The sequence below is a fragment of the Oncorhynchus mykiss genome, chromosome 13, assembly GCF_013265735.2.
Source record: "Oncorhynchus mykiss isolate Arlee chromosome 13, USDA_OmykA_1.1, whole genome shotgun sequence".
Taxonomy (NCBI): domain Eukaryota; kingdom Metazoa; phylum Chordata; class Actinopteri; order Salmoniformes; family Salmonidae; genus Oncorhynchus; species Oncorhynchus mykiss.
Genome location: NC_048577.1, coordinates 44,371,143 through 44,397,651, shown reverse-complemented (window position 1 = coordinate 44,397,651; position 26,509 = coordinate 44,371,143). Strand labels below are relative to the sequence as shown.

General features: G+C 42.0%; 1 protein-coding gene across 5 annotated transcripts; it reads left to right on the top strand.

Annotated features, from left to right (window-relative positions):
- Positions 1-224: 224 nt before the first annotated feature.
- LOC110486500 (interleukin enhancer-binding factor 3 homolog) lies at positions 225-20,211 on the top strand. Of its 5 annotated transcripts, XM_021558135.2 has the most exons (20): positions 266-319; positions 3,632-3,667; positions 4,456-4,548; positions 5,094-5,314; positions 5,482-5,662; positions 5,929-6,076; positions 8,344-8,435; positions 10,892-10,987; positions 11,196-11,307; positions 11,403-11,500; positions 12,007-12,118; positions 12,201-12,314; positions 12,403-12,608; positions 12,751-12,921; positions 13,043-13,180; positions 13,660-13,800; positions 13,920-14,040; positions 16,041-16,091; positions 18,999-19,397; positions 19,492-20,211. In XM_021558135.2, the coding sequence occupies exons 3-20, from the start codon at positions 4,546-4,548 to the stop codon at positions 19,620-19,622; spliced, it is 2,535 nt and encodes an 844-aa protein (XP_021413810.1). In that variant the 5' UTR covers positions 266-319; positions 3,632-3,667; positions 4,456-4,545; the 3' UTR covers positions 19,623-20,211. The 5 variants fall into 5 exon arrangements, with proteins under 5 accessions (XP_021413809.1, XP_036797102.1, XP_036797103.1 ...); XM_021558134.2 differs by lacking the exon at positions 3,632-3,667 and having other exon boundaries at positions 225-319; XM_021558133.2 differs by lacking the exon at positions 3,632-3,667 and having other exon boundaries at positions 253-319; positions 4,453-4,548.
- The last annotated feature ends 6,298 nt before the right edge of the window (positions 20,212-26,509 follow it).

Sequence of the window (26,509 nt, the reverse complement as noted above, 5' to 3'; positions counted from 1 at the left end):
AATCCCCAGATATCAAATCATAACCACTGTGTATCCTGGGTAAACAGGGCATGGTGTATAGAGTTAATAATTAAATAATGATATACAGTAGCTATGTAATTTGGGGAAATTGGCTGGTGATTATCCTACAGTACGGTAATGACTCATGAACTAGCTATTTTGTAATTTACATTTCAGATTATACATCGAAAGGTGAAACGGGATTGGCTACTTCTTTAGTCACATGCTACTTTCGCCCAATTAGCTTTCAGAGTTTGCTGTTCAGGTAGTCATTTCTGCTCCTCCGCGAAGAGAGTTGGAGCGAAGCGTTGCAGAGTTGGTAAGTTTAGAAGGATGTTTCATAAAGATGCACATTATATTCCGATTTATGAAATGATTACCACCGTCCCTATGAACATGAATTAAGCAACTATATTACCGGTGACACTCATTTGCCGTATGAATTACGTCTCGCAAGCTAACGTTAGCCTAGCAGCAGCCCTCTTTGTTCAGAACGCTCCCTCAGCTCGAACCACAAGCAAGGCAGCACGTCGTAAGGCACCATGCTAGCTACCTAACGTTATATTATGGAGAAAAAATATTAGTAAGATGGGCGAATAGGAATTGAAAGCAAATGCAGGATTTTGTCCATAGTTATGTTTGAATGCCTACGTAGCTATGGCTAGTTAACGTTAGCTACAATGCGAGGACACGACCATCTTGTGTTTACCACGCTAGCTAATCTCATGAAACGTTATCTAGCTAACTGGCTAGTTATCACTATCATGTCGATCGCATATGGCATTTTATATGTAACTATCTAGCTATACCCACATAGCTAGCAGTCTAATTGTGGTGTGACTCGTGCAGGGGGCATATTCCAGGCTGGCGCAATGAATTGAAGTTTGAAATTAAAATGGCGACTGGAAGAATTCTATTAGCCAGCAGGTCCTACCCACTTGCTTACAGCAACACTGACTAGGGTTAGACAACGTTCATGTGTAGATAAAGACACCACAGAGCCTGCGCAAAATATAGCTCTGTATGCTGAATTGTCACATTATTTATCAACTGGTAGTTTTTTTTTCAGAAAAAGTGTATTTTTCCTCGGGTTAGGTAGCATAAGCCACAACAGCCATTTTGGAATATCAGTGTCAGCCAATTGGCTCCTTTGTTGTTCAGGTGACATGCAAATCCATAATGGCTACTTCTAGCTAACATGAGGACAAACATCAGTTTACTTCAAATCAAGCAGTCAATTCGGTCTTCTTGGTGTAACAGTTGGGATAATGGAACAATTTGTGGTACAACCAGTTATCATCCCAGGATTGAGGTGTTTTCCCAAGCCATATTTTGTGCCGGCTCCACAGTGTCTTAATCTAGACAGGAAGCCTGTCCGACCCTAGTACCACTAAGCAAGTGGGTCGGATCTGCTGGCTAGGCCCTGGGTAGCAAATTACTATGTAAATGTTCCTGACAGGCCACAATGTTGAATACAATTACATATACACTTTACCGACAAACCACCGTCAGTGGTTTGTCCTTCAGCTGCTTGAAATTTGAGACAAAATATCCACAGGAAAGTACTGTTCACCCAACTTTTTAGATTGAGCAGTAGGTATATGGTTCGTTCAGCACCAATGTAAAGTTAGTTTTGTATTGGATTATTCGGTTTGCTCTCCTCAACAGGGTTTGCAAAAGGTGCCTTAAAGTACTTGAATTTGGTACTCTGGAAAACCACTGGAATTTCTCGAGTTGGTACTTGGATAAGTACTTCAATTAAAATAATAGAACAGAAGATGCTCATATGTTTATGAAATGCCCAAATGGCAGACAAATTTAGATATAATCCTGCCTTTTGCGCATTGCAGAATTTTTTTGCTATCTTTTATTTCAGCTAATGAAACATGGGACCAACAATTGACCTATTTTTTTACATCACTGGACCCAACCAACCCACACTGTAAAGTGCAACAAATGCATCACTGACATTGCGAGCATGGGTGAATGAACCCTGAAGGGGGAAAGGCACACGCTGCATCCTGCACTGGCGCCAGTTCTACATTGTGATGTTTTCCTTTGCAACAACCTCCAGACCTTTGTTGCCAATTGCCTCATTCACAGGCTCCTACCGTTCGCATGCCGTTTTCCTCACACAGCCATTCCAAATAGCGACACTAAAGCAGCCAGTCAGAAGCAAGACACTTCTTCGTAGCTATTAAGTAGTAGATGCCCAATAAAAATACAATAGTCATTAAGCTGGAATTGTGTAGTAAATTATGCCAGTAGGCATGTCAAACCCTGCTCATCACTACTCAAGTTACGTTTCTACTCACTTACCACCACATATGTAGTGAAACATCACTGAGTAGAACTTGTAAGCTAGTGATGTAAGCTGCGGGTTTTATTTTTCATGAGGTTGTGGAGATACACGGTTATCTGGTGGCGACTAGAAATTATTGCATAATAGGAACTATTACAAGTTGATGGTCATTGAAAATAAATATTAGTGCTTGAAAAAGTACTTAAGTCCTTTTAATTTGGCTTTTCACTGTCTACGAACCCTGCATCAATAGCTATTGAACCAAGCGTGCCATGAAAAGGGTATATGCTGAATCGGGGGATGATGGGAAAACAATCAAAACCCTTTTTGAGTAAATATTGTTTTTATTCTGAAATGTAAAAAATAAAACTCCAAAAAAGGTGAGTCTTGTTCTCCATCCTTCAAATGTTTCTCCTGCAACTAGCGATGGGTTTGGAGAAGACTATGGTAAGTTGAGAATTTGGGAAGGTATCGCTTTGTAAATGTTAGTTGGCGCAGTGGTTAAGGGCGCTGTACTGCTGTGCCATCAGAGTCCCTGGGTTCGCGTCCAGGCTCTGTCGTAACCGGCCGTGACCGGGAGGTCCGTGGGGCGACGCCCAATTGGCCTAGCGTTGTCCGGGTTAGGGAGGGCTTGGTCGGTAGGGATGTCCTTGTCTCATCGCGCACCAGCGACTCCTGTGGCGGGCCGGGTGCAGTGCGCGCTAACCAAGGTTGCCAGGTGCACGGTGTAGCCTCCGACACATTGGTGCGGCTGGCTTCCGGGTTGGATGCGCGCTGTGTTAAGAAGCAGTGCGGCTGGTTGGGTTGTGTATCGGAGGACGCATGACTTTCAACCTTCGTCTCTCCCGAGCCCGTACAGGAGTTGTAGCGATGAGACAAGATAGTAGCTACTACAACAATTGGATACCACGAAATTGGGGAGAAAAGGGGGTAAAAAAAAAAAAAAAGGTGTAACGGCTGTATGGAAGCATTCACATATCGCTGCCGTTACAATGTGTAGCTAGTTTCCTGAATGGAGGGATTTGACACATGATAGAAATTATCAGTTTGGTTGTGTACCTTGGATGACTTCTCAGCCAGGTTTACTGTCAGAACTGAGCGGCTCAAGCCGTGGGGTACTGTCAGTTTATAATTGATGTCAACTGCAATGAACCGCTCATAGATTTTAACTGCAGTGTGCTCATGTGTTAAATGCATTTTGGCTTTAGGACTGCATGTACTGCAGGTCTGTCTGGTAACTGATACCGATATGATTCCAGACTGTACATGGGCTCTGAAATGTTAATTTCAAACTCAACGGCTAACTGAAGAACCATGTTTTTTTTTTAGGTCGTTATTGCTCTCGGAGTCATACTGGTATACAGGGTCAGTAGCCCAATTTATCTTCCTTGGTAGAGCTACGTTTTAGTCACTAACATATCTGGCATCTGCTCCTGCAGAACTGATTCATAATCAAACTGATTGAATCAGTGTTTTGAAAGTAGATGCTGTTGGTGCCTCCAAGGATTGTGCTACAGTTGTCCTGGCACTGCTTCAGCCCTGGTCCAACTTCTCCCATCTTTTATTTTTTGGGAGGAAGAATGCGACAGGTGTCCTGCTCATCTGTAGGCCTACAATGATGGAGCTGCCCATTTTTAAATCAACACTTTTGGCGCTGAGTTTTATACAGTGAGGTTCAAATGGGAGAAACATTTTGACGCAGAGGCGCAACCTTGTCCAATAACAGTGCTCATTGAGTCAGGCTGCAGTAGGAACACCCATGTTACTGCCGGATCAGCACACTTAGCCTATGGGCAATTCCATGGTATCTGAATTATGCTGAGACTCCTACTGTGTAAATTGTTTAAAGCAGTCAATGTGCATAGTTGTTGGTTTGTTAAACTTAGAAGTCAATGGTTTGTTTGGTACACATTTTAAAGTGAAAAATTGGTGTCTCCGTGTAATTCCGTTAGCATGGAATTTCCCTTCTCGTGCAAAGCCACCCTTCACTTTAGGAAGGCGCATCCTTAGGGATTTCTTTGAACAGACCTATGTTCTGTTACCCTTAAATACCATGTTTTTATAGTATCAATAAAATTACATTGCTATTCCAGGGGAATCTGGCCTTTTTATTGCTTTGCTAATTTTAAACATGTCCCTTTTGTTGTCAGCAGAACGAAGCAGCAGTGTTGGTGTTCTGTCTCAGGAAGGACCTGTTCTTGTATCACTGCCATATACACAGGATCGAAGACTCTAAAGCAACTATGGTACCGCTTTTCTTATACACTCATTTTTAGGAAGGCTATTTTGTGTAAACCGTTTCTCTTTGGTAGTGAACATGGAGCGCTTACATTTTACTAGCCTCACCACCATAATAATTTGCCTCTGCAAACATTCGACTGTATTTTTCTGACATAATTGATTGAGAAGATTATTCTTAAGTTAACAAGGACGTGGTATATAAGTAGACCTAAAAAAAAAATCAGTTTCATCAAATGTCCACTAAGGGTAATTCAGGTTGCTGCCAGTCAAAACTGCCCTGGGCATTTGGAACACATGCTCCTGCTTGCACTTGATTGCACTCTTCTAATTGGGCATGACTCTCACCCAGCAGTAGTCCATGGATGCGTATGTAAGGACAGTGAAAGCTGACAAAGTGAAATAGTCCTTGTTAGTCATTACTGTATTTTGAGCATTACAGGGTGGGTGGATTTATCTCATTGACTGTTTCTTCCTATCAAAGCCACTTACTGACTACAATTGTGACCTGCTGAAGGTAATTCCTTAAAATAACTTTTCTTTTCCCATCCAGCCTCCTCCCCTGCGCCACCGCTCCATGCGTATCTTCATGAACGACGACCGCCACGTGATGGCCAAGCACTCCGCTGTGTACCCCACACAGGAGGAGCTGGAGGGTGTGCAGAACATGGTGTCCCACACCGAGCGTGCCCTCAAGGCTGTCTCCGACTGGCTGGACGAGCAGGAGAAGGTGGTCAAGTCTGAGCCAGACGGAACCGAGTCCGATAAAGAAAGGTAAGGGAGTGTGAAATTGTATTCAAAATGGTGCATGGGGTACAAAATGTCAGTTGCGTTGAAATATGTTTTGCACCATCAAGGCTGGAGTGTTGGTGAAGGCAGCATCACTTTCAGCTTTAAGTTTCAAAAGTAATTGACCTAGGTACCCATGTCTCCTCTGCCAGTGAGCCCAAGGTGTCGGAACAGGCCACACGGTCCCTGCGTGGGGTGATGAGGGTGGGCCTGGTGGCCAAGGGCTTACTGCTGAAGGGGGACCTAGACCTGGAGCTGGTGCTTTTGTGCAAGGACAAACCCACCATCACCCTGCTGAAGAATGTGGCAGACAACCTGGCTGTGCAACTCAAGGTGAGTCCATCTACCTACTGGTGTTTTCTGTGTCTTCATATAGAGTTGTCTTTGTGAAGTTGAATTTGACCTTTCGAGAATATACTCTCCTGCATCATTTCAGTTGTGGGGTGATGCGTTCATTTGGGAGGAATAGTCACAACTGAATTCGGTAGCAAATTGTTTTTTTAAAGTTTTTTTACTTGGTGGTACATGACCTTGACTGTTTGGTTGGATAGCCACTACATGGCTATTGTATTAACAATCCCTCCTGTTCTACCTGGCAGACCATCACAGAGGACAAGTATGAGGTCACTCAGGTCATCCGTGAAGCCACCATCGTGATCAAGAGCACCAAGGAGCCTCCCCTGACCCTGACTATCAACATGACGTCCCCCCTGGTCCGCGAGGAGGTGGAGAAACAGGCTGCCGGAGGTAGGCTGCCACACAGGGGCAGATGGTTCACTAGCGCCCCCTTAGGCAGGGAGACTGAACAGGCAGGCAGCCAGTCTAGACAGATATTGTTTATTGGGCCTTCAATGGAGCTAGGGGATATGTGGGAACTGTCATGTAATGAAACCATGCTATGTTTATAGCTCTTTAGACTCTCGTAGTTCCATGTAATGTGATGTACATTTTTGATGGCCCAATACACAGTATAGAAAGGATAGTTACTGACTGAAAAAGGTTTTCTATTCCCTATGGAGTCCAGACATTAACTATATGAAGGCTTACTGAGAATAACAAAAAAACAAACACCACTTTGTTTGCATGTTTTATACTGAACACTGATGAACGGTTTGCATTGCAGCAAAAATGAGTTGCAAAGTGTTGTCAAGTGTTCTGGTTACTAGACCCAGCAGTGGGCTATTGACTGATGTTCATCTGCAGGGAGGACACGGGTTACAGATAACGCCAGGTGCTCTTTGACTCTGCATGGCTGAATGTCACTTCTCCCAGTCACAGTCAAAATCAGGGGACAACTGTGATCACAGTCTTTGTAAATCCAATCCATGGGGGTATGTCCGACGCAAAGGGAGTCATAAGTTCAATAATTAATGCAATAAATACCTACAGTGCCCTCTAATTATTGGCACAGTCAAGCATTTTTATTTTAAATTTTGGCTCTATACTTCAACATTTTGGATACGAAATCAATGACCATGAGCTTAAAGTGCTGACTGTTAGCGTTAATTTGAGGATATTTTCATCCATATCGGTGAACCGTTAAAGTACAGCCCTTTTTGTACATAGTCCCCCCTGAGCAAAAGTATTGGGACAAATTCACTTGTGTATTAAAGTAGTAATAAGTTTAGTGTTTGGTCCCATGTTCATTGCACACAATGACTACATCAAGCTTGTGAATGCTATCATGATTACGGATAATCCTGAATTAATCGTGAATAATTCTTTGTTGAAGTTAGATACACATCATACCACCCCAAAAATGCTAACCTCCCCTGTAATTGTGAGAGGTAAGCATGTCTTGGCAGTGTATTTGTGCTTCCAACTTTCTCACATCATTATTCACGATTCATTCAGGATTATCCGTAATCATGGTAGCATCCATATTAATGTAGAAGTGTTTTAGAAACGTATTCTTATTTACAATGAATGTTACTCCAAAACGACACACTACATTATATACCATACATTTCTATTGGGCACAAAATAATCTGAAACACAACCAAAACAAACAGAAAATGCATCCAACAAATGTTGAATCAGAAGCTTTATGTAGTCATTGCATGCTATGAATATAGGACCAAATACTAAACTTTTAACTACTTTTATACACAAGTGAATTTGTACAAAAAGTGCTGTAATTACTAAACGGTTCACCCGGTATAGATACCCTCAAACACAAGCTGATGGTCTGCACTTTAACCTCGTAGTCATTGTTGGATTTGAAATCCGAACGTTTGGACTATAGAGCCAAAAGAAGACCAAATGCTTTGCTTTCCCAATTACGGAGGGCACTGTATATTATGGGAAAGGATACTAGTCGGTGGCGGCCCATGTTCCCCCTCAGACGTTCTAAACAGGAAGTTGGATGTACCCAACAGGCATCAACCTAGCCTTATCTATAACTGTGTCAACATTGAAGCCCAGTTTGGCTCTTGAAGGCCATCAGTTTTGCTGCAGTGTGGACTTGTTTTGATAATTTTGTGCATCTGATTCTCTCTGTCAAGCCTTCTAGTTTGTCAATTTTTAGGGACGCTGGACCTTTGACCAACTGGACGCTCTCTGTCTCGGAAGGGGCTAAGCAGTACACCCAGTATAGGGGTGAAGGGGAGGGGCTCTACCTCTCATTGTTATAGCAAAGCACTCAGACTTCATAACTGGGCTGAGGCATACGAGTTGACATTGAGTTAACATAATGGAGACAACCTCCCTTTTGATAATTCACTCCCACTGTAATCTTACATCCATACACATTTTTCTCCATATAGGCCTACTGGGAGTTATCTTAAGAAATCACCCACTTAACAACAGTTTCTGAAGTGGGTTGAAGTTACATATCTTTAGTGTAATTGCAGTTTCACTGAGAGGTTCAGACCATTAGTTCTCCAGGTGGGGGGGTCCCCCTCCCCTTCCCCGTCCTGCCTGTGGTTTGGGAAAGCTGCCTACTCCCCCTGGCCGTGTGACAGAACCCCCCTTGGTCAAACTGTACCTTGTCTTCTTATTCCACCCGCCAATAGAAACGCTATCAGTCAACGATCCCCCGGATGTTCTGGACAGGCAGAAATGCCTTACTGCCTTGGCGTCTCTTCGCCACGCCAAGTGGTTCCAGGTTTGCATCTTGTCTTTATTTGTCTTAAAGTAGTTCAATTTTTTTCCATTTGACGCAGTTTCTTTCTTTGGTCGTTTTTTCTGTGTTTTTATTGTTAAATGTCCTTTCGAAGTGTATCTATCACTTGTAGTAGACTTCTTACTCTGTGGTTTTTATAGCGTTTCCAAGGAAACCTTTGTCATTACCTTGTAGAGATGCTCTGCTGACTTAACAGGTTTGATTGCAGTGTCATTGAAAATGTTCAATGCTGCTTTTAGGACGTTCAACAATCCCCTCAAAGCAACTGTTGTCTTAAACCACTGCTTAATTTTGATCAGAGATGTGGAACTAACTTCCTACACTCGGGTGCAATATTTCTCAAATATTATCAATCTATCAATCGACAACCCTTTTCTGTACCATCATATTGTGTTGAGGTTGATTCCTCGTTGTGGACTATGTTGATTCTTAGTCATCATAGTGAACTGTCATCTCTCGCTCTTAACTGTAAGCGCTCCATCTCTGCAGCCTGTTCTTGTAGAGTGTGTAGGCTCCAATCCCCCATGCTCTGGCTGTTTCAGCTTTCTGTGTGCCACAAAAAAGGAATATTGCACCTTAGTTAGAAATGTACGTTCACTCGTCAGTCTTCTGGGCCCTCATTTATAGACGTTGCTTACGCACAAAATATGCCCCAAAACATGCGTGCACCAAAGTTGGCATTAATTTAAAAAAATGAACTCTGAATGTGCCTTCCTCCCGCAAACTTTAGACCATGCATAAGCACAGTTTCTGGTGGTTGAAGTATTACATTGCAAGGTGGAAGTGGTAGCCTTGTGCTAATGGGGAATATTACTCCTACTCATAACAAACGGGTGGCCTTGCTAAAAAATAATGCCAAAATCAGCCATTTAGCGAGAAGAGCAAAATGTTTTTATTTTCTTTGAATTCTAAAATAAAATCCTATTTCACTCACATGATCATTGCAGAATAAATTCTTCAGCTTTTCTGACTCAAGGGCTACTCGCAAAATGGTCTATAGGCCTACAACAAGTTAGTGTAGGCTACCATTCTTCCCATCGCTCGTTGAATTTGACTTACGTTACTTGAAATAGCTTATCTATTTACTACTGTACTTTGCTCTGTGATCCATTCCAAAATGCCGTTTAACAGTAGAACAGACTGTTCACCTTTTCATTGACGTTTGTAGGCTAGGCCTACGTCTGAATACTGTAGACATTTCATTTAGAAGCATACAACATACATCATAACCATTTGCATAATACATTCCTCAACTTTTCTGGCCATGTTAAGACTGTTGAGTTTATATTCCTGAAGTAGCCATACAACAAATGACCATGACACCTCTCATTTGGGCCAATTGGAAGTACTATTTATAATGTCATGTTTTTAGTCTATGCATCCAACAGGAGAATTTACAGGTGAACAGGCAGTTGATCTTTTGCATTGAAGTGTGTAGGCTTATGGTAGGTTTCCTTTTTGTTTTTCAGAGTAGATATTATTTCAGAACTTGTGGGCATTGCTACATATTTAAGTTTGTGGGGGAAAAGTCAATGCAAAACATTATTGCATTCAACGATCTGTTTACAGGTCCACAATTTGCAATTAATTTTGTCTTTCAGAAACAGTCAGATACAGCATAAGAGAACATTCTGCCAACACAAGACATTTGATCAAGATCACCATTGCTATTCCCTTTAGATGCTGTCTTTGCCTAATTCCAATACTAGTATACAGCAAATGAGGGCATTATTGTCACCATAAAATGTGAAATATGGGAGTTTCTGGTGGAGTTATCCTGCTTGTCAACACGCACACTTAAAAATAATTATGACCGGTCTGATTTCTAACGGGGAAAATGCATATGTTTGACATGCGCAAAGTTTGTATAAATCCTTTTGTCCGTGCGCAGTCTTTTCAGAAATGACGCACATACTTACTGTTAAATTCACGCAATGGTTATAAATGAGGCCCCTGGTATACCCCATACAATAACCTTTAGAGCTACTGTAAGGTGTATCACCACTCATTAAACTAAGCACATTATAAATACTGTCATTGTCCTACATTTTTCCATGTCAGCATTTGGCTTTACATTGACTCCCCTTCTCCCTCTTAATCATTTAACAGAATCTCACAAGTTGACACATTTTTGATACGGAGCTGCAAGAAGCACAATTGCTCAATCACCACTCGGTCATGCCTATTACTGTACCACTGATCAAATCTGCTTTTTATTTCACACACATGGAGTTGTACATTCAATTCAATAACCACATCTGCAGACAGAACAAATATCAGATTCATACTGCACTCTTCCCATTCTGTAACACAATAATGACAAAGCAGAGCCGTTAGTCTGTGTGGCTTTTTGATGTAGCTGCGTCTTCGTGTTTTTGTGAGTTCTTGTTTGACTAAGGCTCCCTCTCCCTCCTCCCCCTCCCTGCTTGTGTCTCCAGGCCAGGGCCAATGGGCTGAGGTCCTGCGTCATCGTCATTCGTATCCTGAGGGACTTGTGCTCCCGCGTCTCCACTTGGGCCCCACTGCATGGATGGGTGAGCATTTTCTGCCAGCTGGTGGTTCGAATGCGAATTTTGTTTGAGAAATGTCATGCTAATTACAGTGGTCAGGTTTGATGTGTAAGATGGGAATTTATTTTAAGGGGCTTAGTACATCAAACTGCAACAATTTCTTATTTACAGCCTTTTTATCCAATTTGCCAAACATCTAGAAATTCAAACATCTTCCCTTCACCCCTTCTAGCCAATAGAGCTGCTGTGTGAGAAGGCAATTGGCACAGGGAACCGGCCAATGGGGGCAGGAGAGGCTCTGCGAAGAGTTTTGGAGTGTCTGGCTTCTGGAATCCTCATGGCTGGTGAGTAGTCTCAAAGAGCGGAGAGGACATGTCCTCGCACCTCTGCTCCACATCACAAGCCAAAAGATTGTAAAAATGTGCCTGTTTGTTTTTAGATGGTGCTGGAATCTGTGATCCATGTGAGAAGGATCTGACAGATGCTATTGGCCACCTGGACCTCCAGCAGAGGGAGGACCTCACACAGAGTGCCCAGGTGAGTCACATCTACATCCACAGGGCCTCCCGTGTGGCGCAGTGGTCTAAGGCACTGCATCGCAGTTGCTAGCTGTGCCACTAGAGATCCTGGTTTGAGTCCAGGCTCTGTCGCAGCCGGCTGTGCACGGGAGACCCAGCGTCGTCCGGGTTAGTGGAGGGTTTGGCCGGCAGGGATGTCCTTGTCCCATCGCGTTCTAGTGACTCCTGCGGCGTGCCGGGCGCATGCATGCTGACACCGTCGCCAGGTGTATGGTGTTTCCTCCGACACATTGGTGTGGCTGGCTTCCGGGTTAAGTGGGCATTGTCAAGAAGCAGTGCGGCTTGGTTGGGTGGTGTTTCGGAGGACGCATGGCTCTCAACCTTCGCCTCTCCCGCGTTCGTACGGGAGTTGCAGCGATACGACGACTGTAACTACCAATTGGATACCACAAACATTTTTTAAATCTACACCCTGTTTGCTGTAGTGAACAGGTGGTGATTTTTTTTCCATTCATCTGTTTTCAGCATGCCTTAAGGCTGTCTGCCTTCGGACAGCTTCACAAAGTGCTAGGGATGGACCCCCTTCCCTCCAAAATGCCCCGGAAACCCAGGAGCGAGACCCCAATTGACTATACAGGTAAGCCAGGCTGCAGACATGTGCATACAATTTAGTGTCCATATTTTGGAAAGGCTCAGCAGTCCGTGTCTTTTTGTTGCAGTCCAAATCCCCCCCAGTACAACCTACGCCCCACCAATGAAGAGGCCCATCGAGGAGGAGGAAGGAGGGGAGGACAAAAGTCCAAACAAGAAGAAAAAGAAGTTGCAAAAGAAATGTAGGTGTTGCCAAGTTCTTCCTGTTCAGCACAGTTCTTCAGTGTTAGTGGCAGTTAAAAAAATAATCCTTATCTTCACTCCCCCCAGCCCCGGATGAGAAGTCGGAGCCTCCCCAGGCCATGAATGCTCTGATGAGGCTGAACCAGCTGAAGCCTGGCCTGCAGTATAAACTCCTCTCCCAAACTGGCCCGGTGCACGTACCAGTCTTCACCATGGCTGTTGAGGTGGACAGCAAGAGTTTTGAAGCCTCAGGCCCATCCAAACGCACTGCCAAGCTTCACGTTGCTGTCAAGGTGAGTGGGTGGATGTGGATGTACGGGGTAAGTGGTATATGTTCTAAGCGTTTGGTGTGTTGTCATGAAATCTGAAGATTGTAACTATTGTCTGCTGTGCTTCACATTTTCCTTTCCAATCTTCTGCCTGGCCCAATCATAGGTCCTCCAGGACATGGGCCTCCCCACAGGTGTGGAGCTGAAGACTGCTGAGCCAGTGAAGACTGAGGTGGCAACGGCCATTGTGGAGGTGGTGAAACCCTGCATCACGCCCATCGCAATGGACACTGCAGCCACAGGGGCGGACAGCGTGGAGGCCACAGACGGTGCAGAGGTATGGGTCCTCGGAGTAGAACTCAAAACCATGTTTTTGGACACTAGGCTCGGTTTTGACTCCAGTTTATTGTATTGCTCTTGTTTACAAAGAAATTAAAATGCCTGTCTCTTTGTCTTAGAGTGCTCGTCAACAGGGACCAATCCTGACCAAACATGGGAAGAACCCTGTGATGGAGCTGAACGAGAAGCGGCGCGGTCTCAAGTATGAGCTCATCTCAGAGACCGGAGGCAGCCACGACAAACGCTTCGTCATGGAGGTAAGTGTCTCAGGCGTGGACGACGTGCCCATCCACCCTGATGCCTTTAGGATCTAACAGTAAATATCTAGCTGCTTCAATGAATGAAGAAGTTTACTTTATTTGCACCAATCTCGATTTTATTAAAATTTTATAGAGGTGTCTATTTTTTGTGTTTTGAGTATTTACCCCTGCATCACTATACTGAGAGCTTTGTCATTTCTAACATGACATTGGGGTGTTTTTGGAGCTTTGTTCATGTATATATGTGGCTCCCATACTGCAGAACGAGCAACAAGGAAGTATATTGGTGAGGTACATTTTTCAAAACAGTGTCTGGACACTTCTATAACAACATTCAAATATAAATTTGGTTCAAATAAAGTGAACTTGTCCTTTTTAAACATTGACAATAACAACATGAGCTTGGCTTTGACACATTGTCTCATGCTTTATTCTGTTCTTGTCTATGTATTGACCTGTCTTTCCCCCTGTTCCAGGTGGAGATAGACGAACAGAAGTTCCAAGGGACTGGCTCCAATAAGAAGGTGGCCAAGGCCTATGCTGCCTTGGCAGCCCTGGACAAACTCTTCCCAGAGGGCTCTGTGACTGAGGCAGCCAAGAAGAAGAAACTCCCAATGGTAAGATTCCCTCTGCCTTACTCTCTTTGCTTGCTATTGTTTGTAAAATATATTAGCTGAGTAATGATGGTTGCTGCTGACCCGTCTGTCCATTTAGTCCTTGTGTTTTCTCCCAACAGCATGGGTTTGGCATGATGGGTGACCCGACTGGTGACCCGGCAGCCACTCCCAGGGGCAGGGGTAGAGGGCGTGGCAGGGGGAGGGGCCGAGGGTTCAATAATGGTGGCAGCTATGGACAAGGTAAAACAGAGCTATATGCTACCTACAGTGCCCTCAAAGTATTCACACCCCTTTATTTTCTCCATGTTTTGTTACAGCCTGAATTTAACATTTATTAAATGTATAGTTTGTCATTGGCCAACACACATTACCTCAATGTCACATTTGTGAATGTCTACCCCATCTCTGTACCCCACACATACAATTATTTGTTAGGTTCCTAAGTTGAGCAGTGAATTTCAAACACAGATTCAACCACAAAGACCAGGGAGGTTTTCCAATGCTTTGCAAAGAAGGGCACATATTGGTAGATGGGTGTAAAAATAATTTCAAAAAGTAATCCCTTTGTGCATGTTGAAGTTACTAATTACACTTTGGATGGTGTATCAATACACCCAGTCACTACAAAGATAAAGGCATCCTTCCCAACTCAGTTGCCGGAGAGGAGGGAAACCGCTCAGGGATTTCAGAGACCAATGGTGACTTTAAAACGGGTACAGAGTTTAATGGCTGTGATCGGAGTAACTGAGGATGGATCAACATTAGTTACTCCACAACACTAACCTAATTGACAGTGAAAAGGAAGCTTGTACAGAGTAAAAAATATTCCAGAAGATGCATCCTGTTTGCAACAAGGCACTAAACTAATACTGCAAAAAAATGTGGCAAAGCAATTCACTTTTTGTCCTGAATACAGTGTTTGGGGCAAATCCAATATGGCGTACCAATCCATATTTTCAAGCCTAGTGGTGGCTGCATCATGTTATGGATAATCTTGTAATCTTTAAGGACTGCGTTTTTCAGGATAAAAAATAAACTGGGTGGCGCTAAGCACAGACAAAATCCTAGAGAAAAACCTGGTTGTCTGTTTTCCATCAGGCAGTGGGAGACGATGGCAGGACAATAGCCTAACACACAAGGCCAGCTATACACAGGAGTTGCTTATCAAGAAGACATTGAATGTTCCGGAGTTGCCTAGTTACAGATTTGACTTCAATCAGCTTGTAAATCTTTGGCAAGAGTTGAAAATGGCTGTCTAGCAATTGTGTGCTACCGTGCATAAATTAATTTTGTCCCCCCACACCAAACGCGATCACAACACACAGGTTAAAATATCAAAACAAAACAAACTAAACCAATGACATTAATTTGGTGACAGGTCGAAAAGCATTAAACATGTTAGGTAGCTAGGTTAGCTAGGTTGCTTGCACTTGATGGCTAATTTGTACTATTTGGTTATTTTACCTGAAATGCACAAGGTCCTCTGCTCTGACAATTCATCCACACACAAAACGGTCAACCAAATTGTTTCTAGTCATGTCTCCTCCTTCCAGGCTTTTTCATCTTTGAACTTTCATTGTATTACCACGACGACCGGCAAAACATTTCGTCTTTCAATCACCCACGTGGGTATAACCAATGAGTTGCAGAGCGATTTGCGTCAGAAAAGAAAGGAGTTCTATTTTAGCCCTTGGCAACGCAGACGCTCGGTGACACTCGCAATAATTGAATAACATGGATTTCTAAATGTATTTTGCGACGTGCACGTGACGTGACCGGTCTGGTCAATATGTAACAAATGACCAACAACCAACTTGACAAAGCTTGAAGAATTTAAAAAAATAATGCAAATATTGTACAATCCATGTGTGTAAAGCTCTTGGACCTAACCAGAAAGACTCACAGCTGTAATCGCTGCCAAAGGTGATTCTAACATGTATTGACCCAGGGGTGTGTATATATTTTTTGGGTCCACGAACATGTTTTTCTTTTGTCATTATGTGTGATTGTGTGTAGGTTGTCAGGTCAGGAAGAAAAAAAAAACATTTTGAATTCAGGCTCTAATACAAGAAAATTTGGGATGGGGTATGAGTACTTTCTGAAGGTATTATTTGCAATTATTGTGTGTTCTGTACCTGAATTGACTTTATGCTGTAAATACTGTTCTTCAATATATTAAATGGTAGGCAACATCTCACGTCGGCTGAGAAATGTAATGGTTGGTTTGCTTAACTCCTCAGGTGGCTATGGAAGTTATGGATATGGGAACAATGGAAACTCTGGAGGCTATAGTGAGTATTGATTTTCCCTCATCTTCCAATCCCTGGAATAGTCTTACGACTTCTAGTCTGGTTTTTATTTGATATGTCCACTAGAGGTCGACCGATTATAATTTTAACGCCGATACCGATTTATTGGGAGGACCAAAAAAAGCAGATACCGATTTATTGGGAGGATCAAAAAAAGCAGATACCGATTTTTATATATATTTGTAATAATTACAAAGCTACTGACTGAACCTTTATTTTAACTTCTAATAAAGAAAATCTAATAAAGAATCTATTTGGTCTCAAATAATGAAACATGTTCAATTTGGTTTAAATAATGCAAAAACAGTGTTGAAGGTAAAAGTGCAATATGTAAATATATAAAAAAGCTAACGTTTAAGTTCCTTGCTCAGAACATGAGAACATATGAAAGCTGGTGGTTCAATATTCCCAGTTAAGAAGTTTTAGGTTGTAGTTATTATAGGAATTAATATATTTCTCTATACCATTTGTATTTCATATACCTTTAACTATTGGATGTTCTTATAGGCACTTTAGTATTGCCAGCTTAATCTCGGTAGTTGATAGGCTTGAAGTCATAAACAGCGCTGTGCTTCAAGCACTGCTAAGAGCTGCTGGCAAAACACAGTAAAGTGCTGTTTGAATGAATGCTTACGAGCCTGCTGCTGCCTACCACCACATCAAATATCAAATCATAGACGTAATTACAATAAACGCACAGAAATACGAGCCTTTGGTCATTAATATGGTAAAATCCGGAAACTATCATTTCGAAAACAAAACATTTATACTTTCAGTGAAATACGGAACCATTCCGTATTTTTGTTGAATGGGTGGCAAGTGACAATTTATCAAGGTAATATTGCCTGCTAACATGCATTTATTTCAACTAAATATGCAGGTTTAAAAATATATGCTTCTGTGTATTGATTTTAAGAAAGGTATTCATGTTTATGGTTAGGTTCATTTGTGCAACGAATGTGCTTTTTCCGCTAATGCGCTTTTGTTAAATCATCACCCGTTTGGCAGAGTTGAATTAGGCTGTGATTTGATGATAAATTAACAGGCACCGCATTGATTATATGCAACGCAGGACAAGCTAGTTAACCTAGTAATATAGTCAAGCATGTGTAGTTAACGAGTGATTATGTGAAGATTTTATTCTATAGGATAAATGTAATGCTAGCTAGCAACTTACCTTGGCTTGTTGCAGCTACAAGGTCCCTTTGACACTGCACTCACGTAACAGGTGGTCAGCCTGCCACACAGTTTCCTCATGGATTGTAATGTAATCGGCCATAATCGGCGTCCAAAAGATCGATTACCGATTGTTATGAAAACTTGTAATCGGCCATACCAATATTAATCGGTCGACCTCTATAATGTCCACCTGTATCAGGAGGACATTACAAGAGGGGTTCTCACTCTACTCACATTGTAATATTAGCAGAAGTTCAGTGTAGTTTGATCAGAGCACAACATGCCTAGCCATCTTGGAGGAGAGTTAGTGGCATATATCTGGAGGTTCCCAACAAGACAAGACCTGGGAAAAGTTATTTTGTATCTATAATCAAAGTATCTTTTTGTTTTGTAGAGAGTATGCCATTGTTTAGATGACATTCAAACTACCAAAGAAGGAACCGGAGTGCTCTTATTCCTGGTTCAATTATGATTTTACATTTCTCTGCTTTGTTAAGCCACAGGACTCAATCTATATCACTTTGACCCCCCCATATGAGAGACACCCCTCCTACCAGCAGCCTGTTCTGAGGAAACACCTTCTTGAGCGTGACCGGAGCAGAGAAATCTAAAAGTCCCAACAAACAAAAAAAGCTGTTTGAAAACAATTTGACCAAATCATTGACACATGCCACTTTTTATGGCAAAAAACAAACCAATCTAATTACATTTTTCCTTCTCTGCTCTGTCTCATTCTTTAGGTGACTTTGTCTCAGACTGCTATGGCTACCATGAATTTGCTACATAGATCATCCCAATCTCTTAAATCAAAACAAAATGTAGAGAAAGAGGAGCAAACTATAGTGTTCCCGCAACATGAACTCCAATCACTCCCCTGGGAAAAAAACGGTCCCTTTGCTTACCTGCTACGACTCATGTCCCAACGCCTAGAGAGATGGGAGGCCAGTGAGTGCTTGTTGCCTTTGGTCAGCTTCCATACCCTCTGCCAACCCTGGGACGTACCTGGACACCTGGATATGCCAAAAGCCACAGGCACACTTTTCCAATAGACTGCCTTCCTTAGTGGAATTGAGACCAGAGCATTATGGTTGGCTGATGGATAATGGCCCACTGTGATGACATGCACATTGGAGTGGGTCAGACTGGGGAGATTGATCCCATTGTGGCCATCTGTCTTGAATGTCTAGAAAAAAAGTTACATTTCTTATGTGAACGGTCTTATTTCATTTTATTGTCTGAACATGTATTATCAATCACCTCATTGTCAACCTGTTTTTTTTTTTTTTTTTTGCCTTTTGTTATGGGATCATAAGGCTGCTTTGAATATTTGCAGTTTTTTATTCAAATGTCAGAATTGCTAAATCATGGTGGTTACATGCTAGTCTTATCTTGAATGACAATATTCACAATGCCCCTCATTTACCTCACATGTGAGGCACCGTTAGGCATGAAAAAACCACGGCGTTGATACTTGCACAAGACTGATTTTGACATTCTGCATTATGATTGTGAAGTAAAAAATAAAGTCTTGTATGTTTTTAAAAAATAAATGTGATATCCCATTCAATAATGTGGTACTACAATTTTAGTGAAACGCTTCACTTTCTTGAAGATGCAATGTATTATTCTTAGTGTCTTTACAAGCATGGGTGTGACAGCAGTAGAACTCTCTACAAAACCCCCTCTTAATCTAATGCTTCTTTCTTTTAGATTATTACAATAGTGGAGCAAATGGTGGAGCTGCGACTGCTGGCACCGTTACTGAAGTCCCTGCGGCCAGCACTACAGGCGTGACAGCTACAGGAACCTACAGTTCATACTACCAGAATGATGGAGGCTACTCCAGCCCTTCTCCAGCCCCCAAAGCCCCTGTCAAAAAGGAGGCCAAGTCAACCTTCCCTGGACCACCAGGAGTTGGTGGAGGGGCCCAAGGGGCCTACCAGACCACCCCTGGCCAGAGTGCCTATAACCAGTATGGCCAGGGCTATGGGCAAGGCAATAAGACCTTCAATCAAAACCAGGCAGGAGCAGGAGTTTATCCTTACAGCACTGCCTACCCCAGCCAGGTGACGGGCAGCGCTGTTGCCAGCCAAGACTACAGTTACGACGGTAAGTTGGATTCTTGGCAAAGGGGAACACAGGTACACCGTAACCTAAGCTGTTTTATCCACATTTTTACTAATCAACTTACTCTTTTCCGTAGGTTATGGAAATCAGTCAAATTACAACGCACAGGCAGGAGCCAACCAGAGCTATGGTGCAAATCCAGCTCCATACCACAACCCAGTAGGATACGGCAGGGGAGACCCCACCATGAACTACCAGTACAGATAGACTGAATCCGTGATGGTGGCTATCCTGGTTTTTCCATGTCTGCGTGCATTTGGTTATTTTCTTTACTTTAAAGAAATAAACTGGACTTATTAGTTGGCAGCTCCCCACGGCTGAATCAAATAGTCTATTTCATCAGTTTGGTCAGTGTTCAAGCTTGTATTTTCTTTGTATGCACTCCACCAATTTCCCCTCCCCACCATCACTACCACTCAAAAAGAGGGAATGACATCTTTTTTTTTTACCACCAGTTATGATTTTCTTTCTGTCCATACACAAGTTAACTATGTTGTTTTTGGCTGAGGATTTGTTTAAATGTTCATTTCACATTACAATGGGTCTGGAGAACTGCTTGTTTAAGTATTTGTTTGTAATTTTAGACATTTATTTTTCAATGTTTTACTTGATGTATTTCTGTAGTTTTAATTTTAACAAATAATTTTGGAAGTTACTAGAAATACATTTTAAATGTCAATCACATTTCTGGTCAAAGTAGATTTGGTGGTTGGGATTATTTCATTTTTTTTCTCAGAACAGTGTATAAGAAAGTGGTGTTTGTATCAATAAAGGACTTATTTTGGAGCAAAGCAAATTGTGTGTTGACCAAGCATTTCACTTCATGAAAGATACTCTCTACTAACCTTAAGTGCCCTCCCAGATTTCAGAAAATACATTTGTAGTCAACATTGTGCAATGAAATGTTACATTTGTCCTTTTGGAGATGCTCCTATCCAGAGAGACTTACTTACATTCATCTTAAGATGGCTAGGTGGGACAACCACATCTGTCATAGTACATTTTCCCTTAATGTAGCTATCAGCAAAACTAGCTACCTGTCAAATTATAATCGGTAACAATTTTTGGATTACCCAAACTAATTTATTCTGATTACATTCAGTACTTTAAGATTACTGTCCCCATAAAATAAATTGGAAGACAAATGTATGTTACCAATTGAACCACATCTATTGTAGGAAAAATCAATGTTAGTTTACACAGCTGGCCATATATGGATGTTAAATTGTTCTTTATGAGTTGGCTATGTAGGCTTCTTATCTAACCCATCACTTTCTACTGCATATAAACATTAAAACCAAAGTCAGAATTCCAGTCATTCCAATAAATGTTTTACCCCTTGATCTTCAAGAATAGGTCTTGGAAATATGGAAGTATAGATTACCCAAATGATTTTACCTGAGCATAACCCCAAAACTAAGGATTTATTAGCCAGCCCTACTCTGATTTTGTTGATTGGACTCATTGATTTGAGTTGAAAAATAAATGGTGAGCTCATGGAATGGCATGCTTTGAGCACTACTGAAATGTGCTATTTACATGTGAAAAATGAATGCCAAATGCTGCATTTACTATAGGCCCATTGTTTACCTTTTTGTTGGTGACACTTTATCTTGATAATATGCAGCTGTTTAAAGGGCAAATCCACAGATGAAACAATACGGACGCCACCTCGGTTTTGGTAAAAAGATGAGGGATGGGCCTGGAGAAATGTAACCACTGAGATTAATAGACCGCTATGGATACAAGGACTGACCATCCATGATACCAAAATTGTTTTAACCGTATGAGGCTATATGGTGTTTGTTCACATTTACAATGTGTATATAGATGAAACAATGATACCAAAATTGTTTTAACCGTATGAGGCTATATGGTGTTTGTTCACATTTACAATGTGTATACAGATGAAACAATACGGACGCCACCTCGGTTTTGGTAAAAAGATGAGGGATGGGCCTGGAGAAATGTAACCACTGAGATTAATAGACCGCTATGGATACAAGGACTGACCATCCATGATACCAAAATTGTTTTAACCGTATGAGGCTATATGGTGTTTGTTCACAAAAACAAGTATATATTGTGTTCTAATGGAGTGTGACAGTTGAACTAAACTCATGAGGCATTTATTAGTTATATTCTTCAAGAATCAATGATATATACATAAGTCAAAAAATGGATGTAGCAACTACAGATTTCCCCTTTAAGTCTATCAAAAGGATGCTAGTTTGAGCATGTGTCCATTAGGCCTATGGATTTTTTTTTTATTAGCATGAATTAGATTGAGCAATAAAAGCACCACTTTTATTCAATATGCTGGGATCCGCACTATGCAGTTGTTGCAAGGACACATTTTTCACTGCATGTCCACTGGTTTCAAAAACAATGATTGATAGGCAGCTTAAACTTCTTGAATTCAACCATTATTGGGTTCAAAAAAACATTTAGATTTGTGAACACCCATCCACAACCAGTAAGTCGCAAATAGATAAATGAGAGAGCAGCAGTGTGATTCACATCAATGAGCTATGTAGATATCAGTATCGCCTTAGACTACACCACTGCTGTCATCCTTACCTCCAAGTGTTTATTCAAATTGAATAATCTTTGGATGCAGTCGCACCATTGGAAGACAGCTTGGACTGTAGCCTACAAAAGTCAATTCCTACTCTTTTCCCGCGATCCATCAAACACATTTGGTGTGTCATCATTGTGCTCTCTGACTTGTGGTCAGACTCGCTTTGGTGGAACAAACTTAAATTTGATTTGAATGTCATTGAGAAAACATCCTTTTTGAATTTAAAAGTAATCCTCGAAGTAGTCATCTAGTTTTTAAAAAGTATCTGTAATCTGATTCTAATATTTTTGCTGATAACGTAACGGATTACAGTTACCGTTTTTTTGTAATCTCTTACATGTAACGGATTACATATAATCCGTTACTGCCCAACCCTGTTCAGATGCAGCCTGAATGAGGTGAACATGTGGGTGATTGTGATGAAGTGTCATGCTCAGACAGTTTTATCAGAAACCGGGATAACAGCTCATTGCCCTTACAACGCTGGGACAGCAGCATATGATCCAGCTCTTTGGTTTGCGACAAACTCCTACAAATTACATTAAGTGTCAAACAGATTGGATGAATTTACGTGTCCGGTACTTGATCAAGTGTTAAAATGTGTATTAATACAAAAAGGAAAGACACAGTTTACAACCAAGTAGTACTTGGTTGGGCATCAACTGATTCCTCATCAGAGTTGTCTGTGGAAATTGTTTGTGCCACAGCCCACTGAAAGAAGAAAAGCAATGGCATTACATGTCAAAATGTTTGATTCGATTAATACCATTTATAGCATAACCAAAAGGCCTTTCCATTTGTGGTCAGCATACTTTGTTTACCCCAATTTGAGCTGATCTGGATGTCTCCCTCTGCCCCTCGCTTTCTGCTTCAGCACTGACTGTCAGTCTCGAGGAGCCACGGTGGGATGCCAGCTAGGTGTTTGTACCTACAGATGGTGGAGTGGAGACGGGCTCTGGTACCATCACCACATCAGGAATTACCTGCTCCGCCTTGATGTCTTTCGATGGAGTCGGAGGAAGCTTGGGAAAATGCTGGAATGTCAGAGTGATCATGTTAACCACCACCAAACACCGTTCTGTCTGTTATGAAGGTCTCGATTTTCATGCTATTATCTGGGGGGAACAACTTTGTGTAATCGTCGTACAGCATGACAGGCATCTTGTCATTTGTGAAATGAATCTGGTGATACAGTTTTGCCAGATGTCACAAATGCTCTTCTCATGTGAGCTCTTGACACGAATCCCAGAACCAAGGTAAGCAGGTGTTCAACTACAGCTTGTTACAGAGTGAAGAGCTTTGGTCTGATCTGTGCTTCAGGGTAGATCCTCCCTACAAATCTGCAGAATATGTATTTTGAGGAGAAACTCAGTTAATACCAATATCTGGACTCACTAAAGCCACATCTTGAAGGACTAGTTTGTTTCCCCGGTGTACCAACAGTCTCTTATGGACAGAAGTTACACATTCTAAAACCTGCCTTGGTTCAAGATGGAGGTTGGCCATCGTTTTCAACACTGTGACTCGTTAAATTAAATCTACCTTGCTCACAACACAATCAATGAGCTGCCAGTCATGCAAGTCTATGGTTTTGTTTTTTGGGGTGTCATTGTAGATCTGAATGTGCAAGAGAGAGACATTGCACCTCACAGTGTCTGAGTGAGCCAGCAAGTCCTCTTCTTCTGTTGGAGTCCTATTCCTAGTAGCCTCCGATAAGAGGCTGAGGGTAGTGCTGACTGTTACATTGAGACTGCTGGGACCCTTAAACACATTCTTAACTTTAGCTGTGATCTCAGAAGTAATGGTGTTGAGCAGGTGTGTGTCACCTGTGCTTAGTTTGTCAGTCAGGAGTTTAGTAGTGCCAAACAGGTTTGCAAACGCTCGCGGCTAACTATATTTGTTTTCAACAGAGTTTGTTGAATGTTCCATTTCTGTTAGTTATTGGAAAAACTGATATGGATGCGGCAAGAAGAGCAGCTGTGCTTTCTGCAGCTAGAGCAATTGTGGATATTTAAAATAAAAAAACATTAATGTGAACCTCCCAACTACAATTGAGGACATTGTAGGTAGGCTATTACATCTGTTACATCTTTCTGTAAAATGATGCAAGTAGATAATATAACTACTAGAGAGTGAATGTGGCTCATATATTAGCCTGACTTGTTCCCCACACTGGCATCATGGTCATTGCTGGAGGAGGATATTTCACCTCTACCACCGCCTGATTCTTCATGTCAATCATCTTTTGGCGTTTGTTCACCTCCCAAACCTGGTCTCAGAACATTTTGTATTATTCTGCACATAAATCCGAGACACTCCATTTAGTATGATATTCTATTCTATGGTATGTACTCATTTGTGGATGTCCATCACCTATTTCCTATGATATGTTACAAATTACAATTCGTATTATATATTATGAATTTGCAAAAGGTACAATATGTTACGAATTCTGGCGAGGTGGCTAATGTTAGGTAGTTGGCTAACGTTAGCTAGGCTAGGGTTTAGGATTAGGGGTTAGGATTAGGGTGATGAGATTCTAATTCTTAACCTTTAGGTTGCTAGCCATTCACCTTACAGTAATTAACCATGACAGTTTGCCAAAAGGCACCTAAAGGATTCTGACCATGAGAAACAAGATTCTCTGGTCTGATGAAACTAAGATTGAATTCTTTGGCCTGAATGCCAAGCGTAACGTTTGGAGGAAACCTGGCACCATCCCTACAGTGAAGCATGGTGGTGGCAGAATCATGCTGTGGGGATGTTTTTCAACGGCACTGACTGGGAGACTAGTCAGGATCGAGGCAAAGATTAACGGAGAAAAGTACAACGAGAGCTTTTATGAAAAGCGCTCTGGAGCAGGTTAGGACCTCAGACTGGGACGAATGTTCACCTTCCAACAGGACAACGACCCTAAGCACACAGCTAAGACAACACAGGAGTGGCTTTGGGACACATCTCTGAATGTCCTTGAGTGGCCCAGCCAGAGCCTGGACTGGAGCCCGATCAAACATCTCTGGAGAGACCTGAAAATAGCTGTGCAGCGACGCTCCCCCTCCAACCTGACAGAGCTTGAGAGGATCTGCACAGAAGAATGGGAGAAACGTCATACCCAAGAAGACTCACGGCTGTAATTGCTGCCAAAGTTGCTTCAACAAAGTACTGAGTAAAGGGTCTGAACACTTATGTAAATGTAATATTTAAAGTTTGGGATTTTTAATACATTTGCAAAAAATGTCTTAACCTGTTTTTGCTTTGTCATTATGGGGTATTGTGTGCAGATTGATGAGGGAACAATAACTATTTAATCCATTTTAGAATAAGGCTCTAATGTAACTAAATGTGGAAAAAGTCAAGTGGTCTGAATGAACTGTATATACTGCTTTGAGTGATGAACACACAGCTTTCTTTCTGCATAGGTGTATTACAGTCAGTTGAGCCAAATATAGACTGAACAAAAATATAAATGCAACATGCAACCATTTCAAAGATTTTACTGAGTTACAGTTCATATAAGGAAATCAGACAATTTAAATACATTCATTAGGCCCTAATCTATGAATTTCACATGACTGGGAATACAGATATGCATCTGTTGGTCACAGATACCAACAAAAGAAAAAGTAGGGGTGTGGATCAGAAAACCATTCAGTATCTGCTGTGATCACCATTTGCTTCATGCAGCACGACACATCTCCTTCACATAGAGTTGATCAGGCCTGTGGAATGTTGTCCCACTCCTCTTCAATGGCTGTGTGAAATTGCTGGATATTGGCGGGAACTGGAACATGCTGTCTTACACGTCGATCCAGAGCATCCAAAACATGCTCAATGGGAAAAAGTGTCTGGTGAGTATGCAGGCCATTGAAGAACTGGGACATTTTCAGCTTCCAGGAATTATGTACAGATCCTTGCGACATGGAGCTGTGCATTATCATGCTGAAACAAAAGGTGATGGCGGGCGGATGAATGGCACGAAAATGGGCCTGAGGATCTCGCCACGATGTCTCTGTGCATTCAAGTTGCCATCAATTGTTTTCATTGTACATAGCTTATGACAGCCCCACCGCCACCATGGGGCACTCTGTTCACTACGTTGACATCAGCAAACTGCTCGCCCACATGACGCTATCTGCCATCTGCCCGGTACAGTTGAAACTGGGATTCCTCTGTGAAGAGCACACTTCTCCAGCGTGCCAGTGGCCATCGAAGGTGAGCATTTGACCATGGAAGTCAGTTACGACACCAAACTGCAGTCAAGACCCTGTTGAGGACGATGAGCACACAGATGAGTTTACCTGATGAGCTTACCTTATCAGTCGCGCAAACCCACAGTTTCATCAGCTTTCAAGGTGGCTGGTCTCAGACGATCCCGCAGGTGTAGAAGCCGGATGTGGAGGTGTTGGTCTGCAGTTGTGTGTCCGTTGGACGTACTGCCAAATTTTCTAAAAGGATGTTGGCTTATGGTAGAGAAATGAACATCCTGTTAACAGCTCTGGTGGACATTCATGTA

Coding starts and splice junctions, on each gene's coding strand:
- LOC110486500 (XM_021558134.2), top strand. Junction 10,988..11,195: donor GGGCCCCACTGCATGGATGG/GTGAGCATTTTC, acceptor CACCCCTTCTAG/CCAATAGAGCTGCTGTGTGA. Junction 16,092..18,998: donor TGGAAACTCTGGAGGCTATA/GTGAGTATTGAT, acceptor TCTTTCTTTTAG/ATTATTACAATAGTGGAGCA.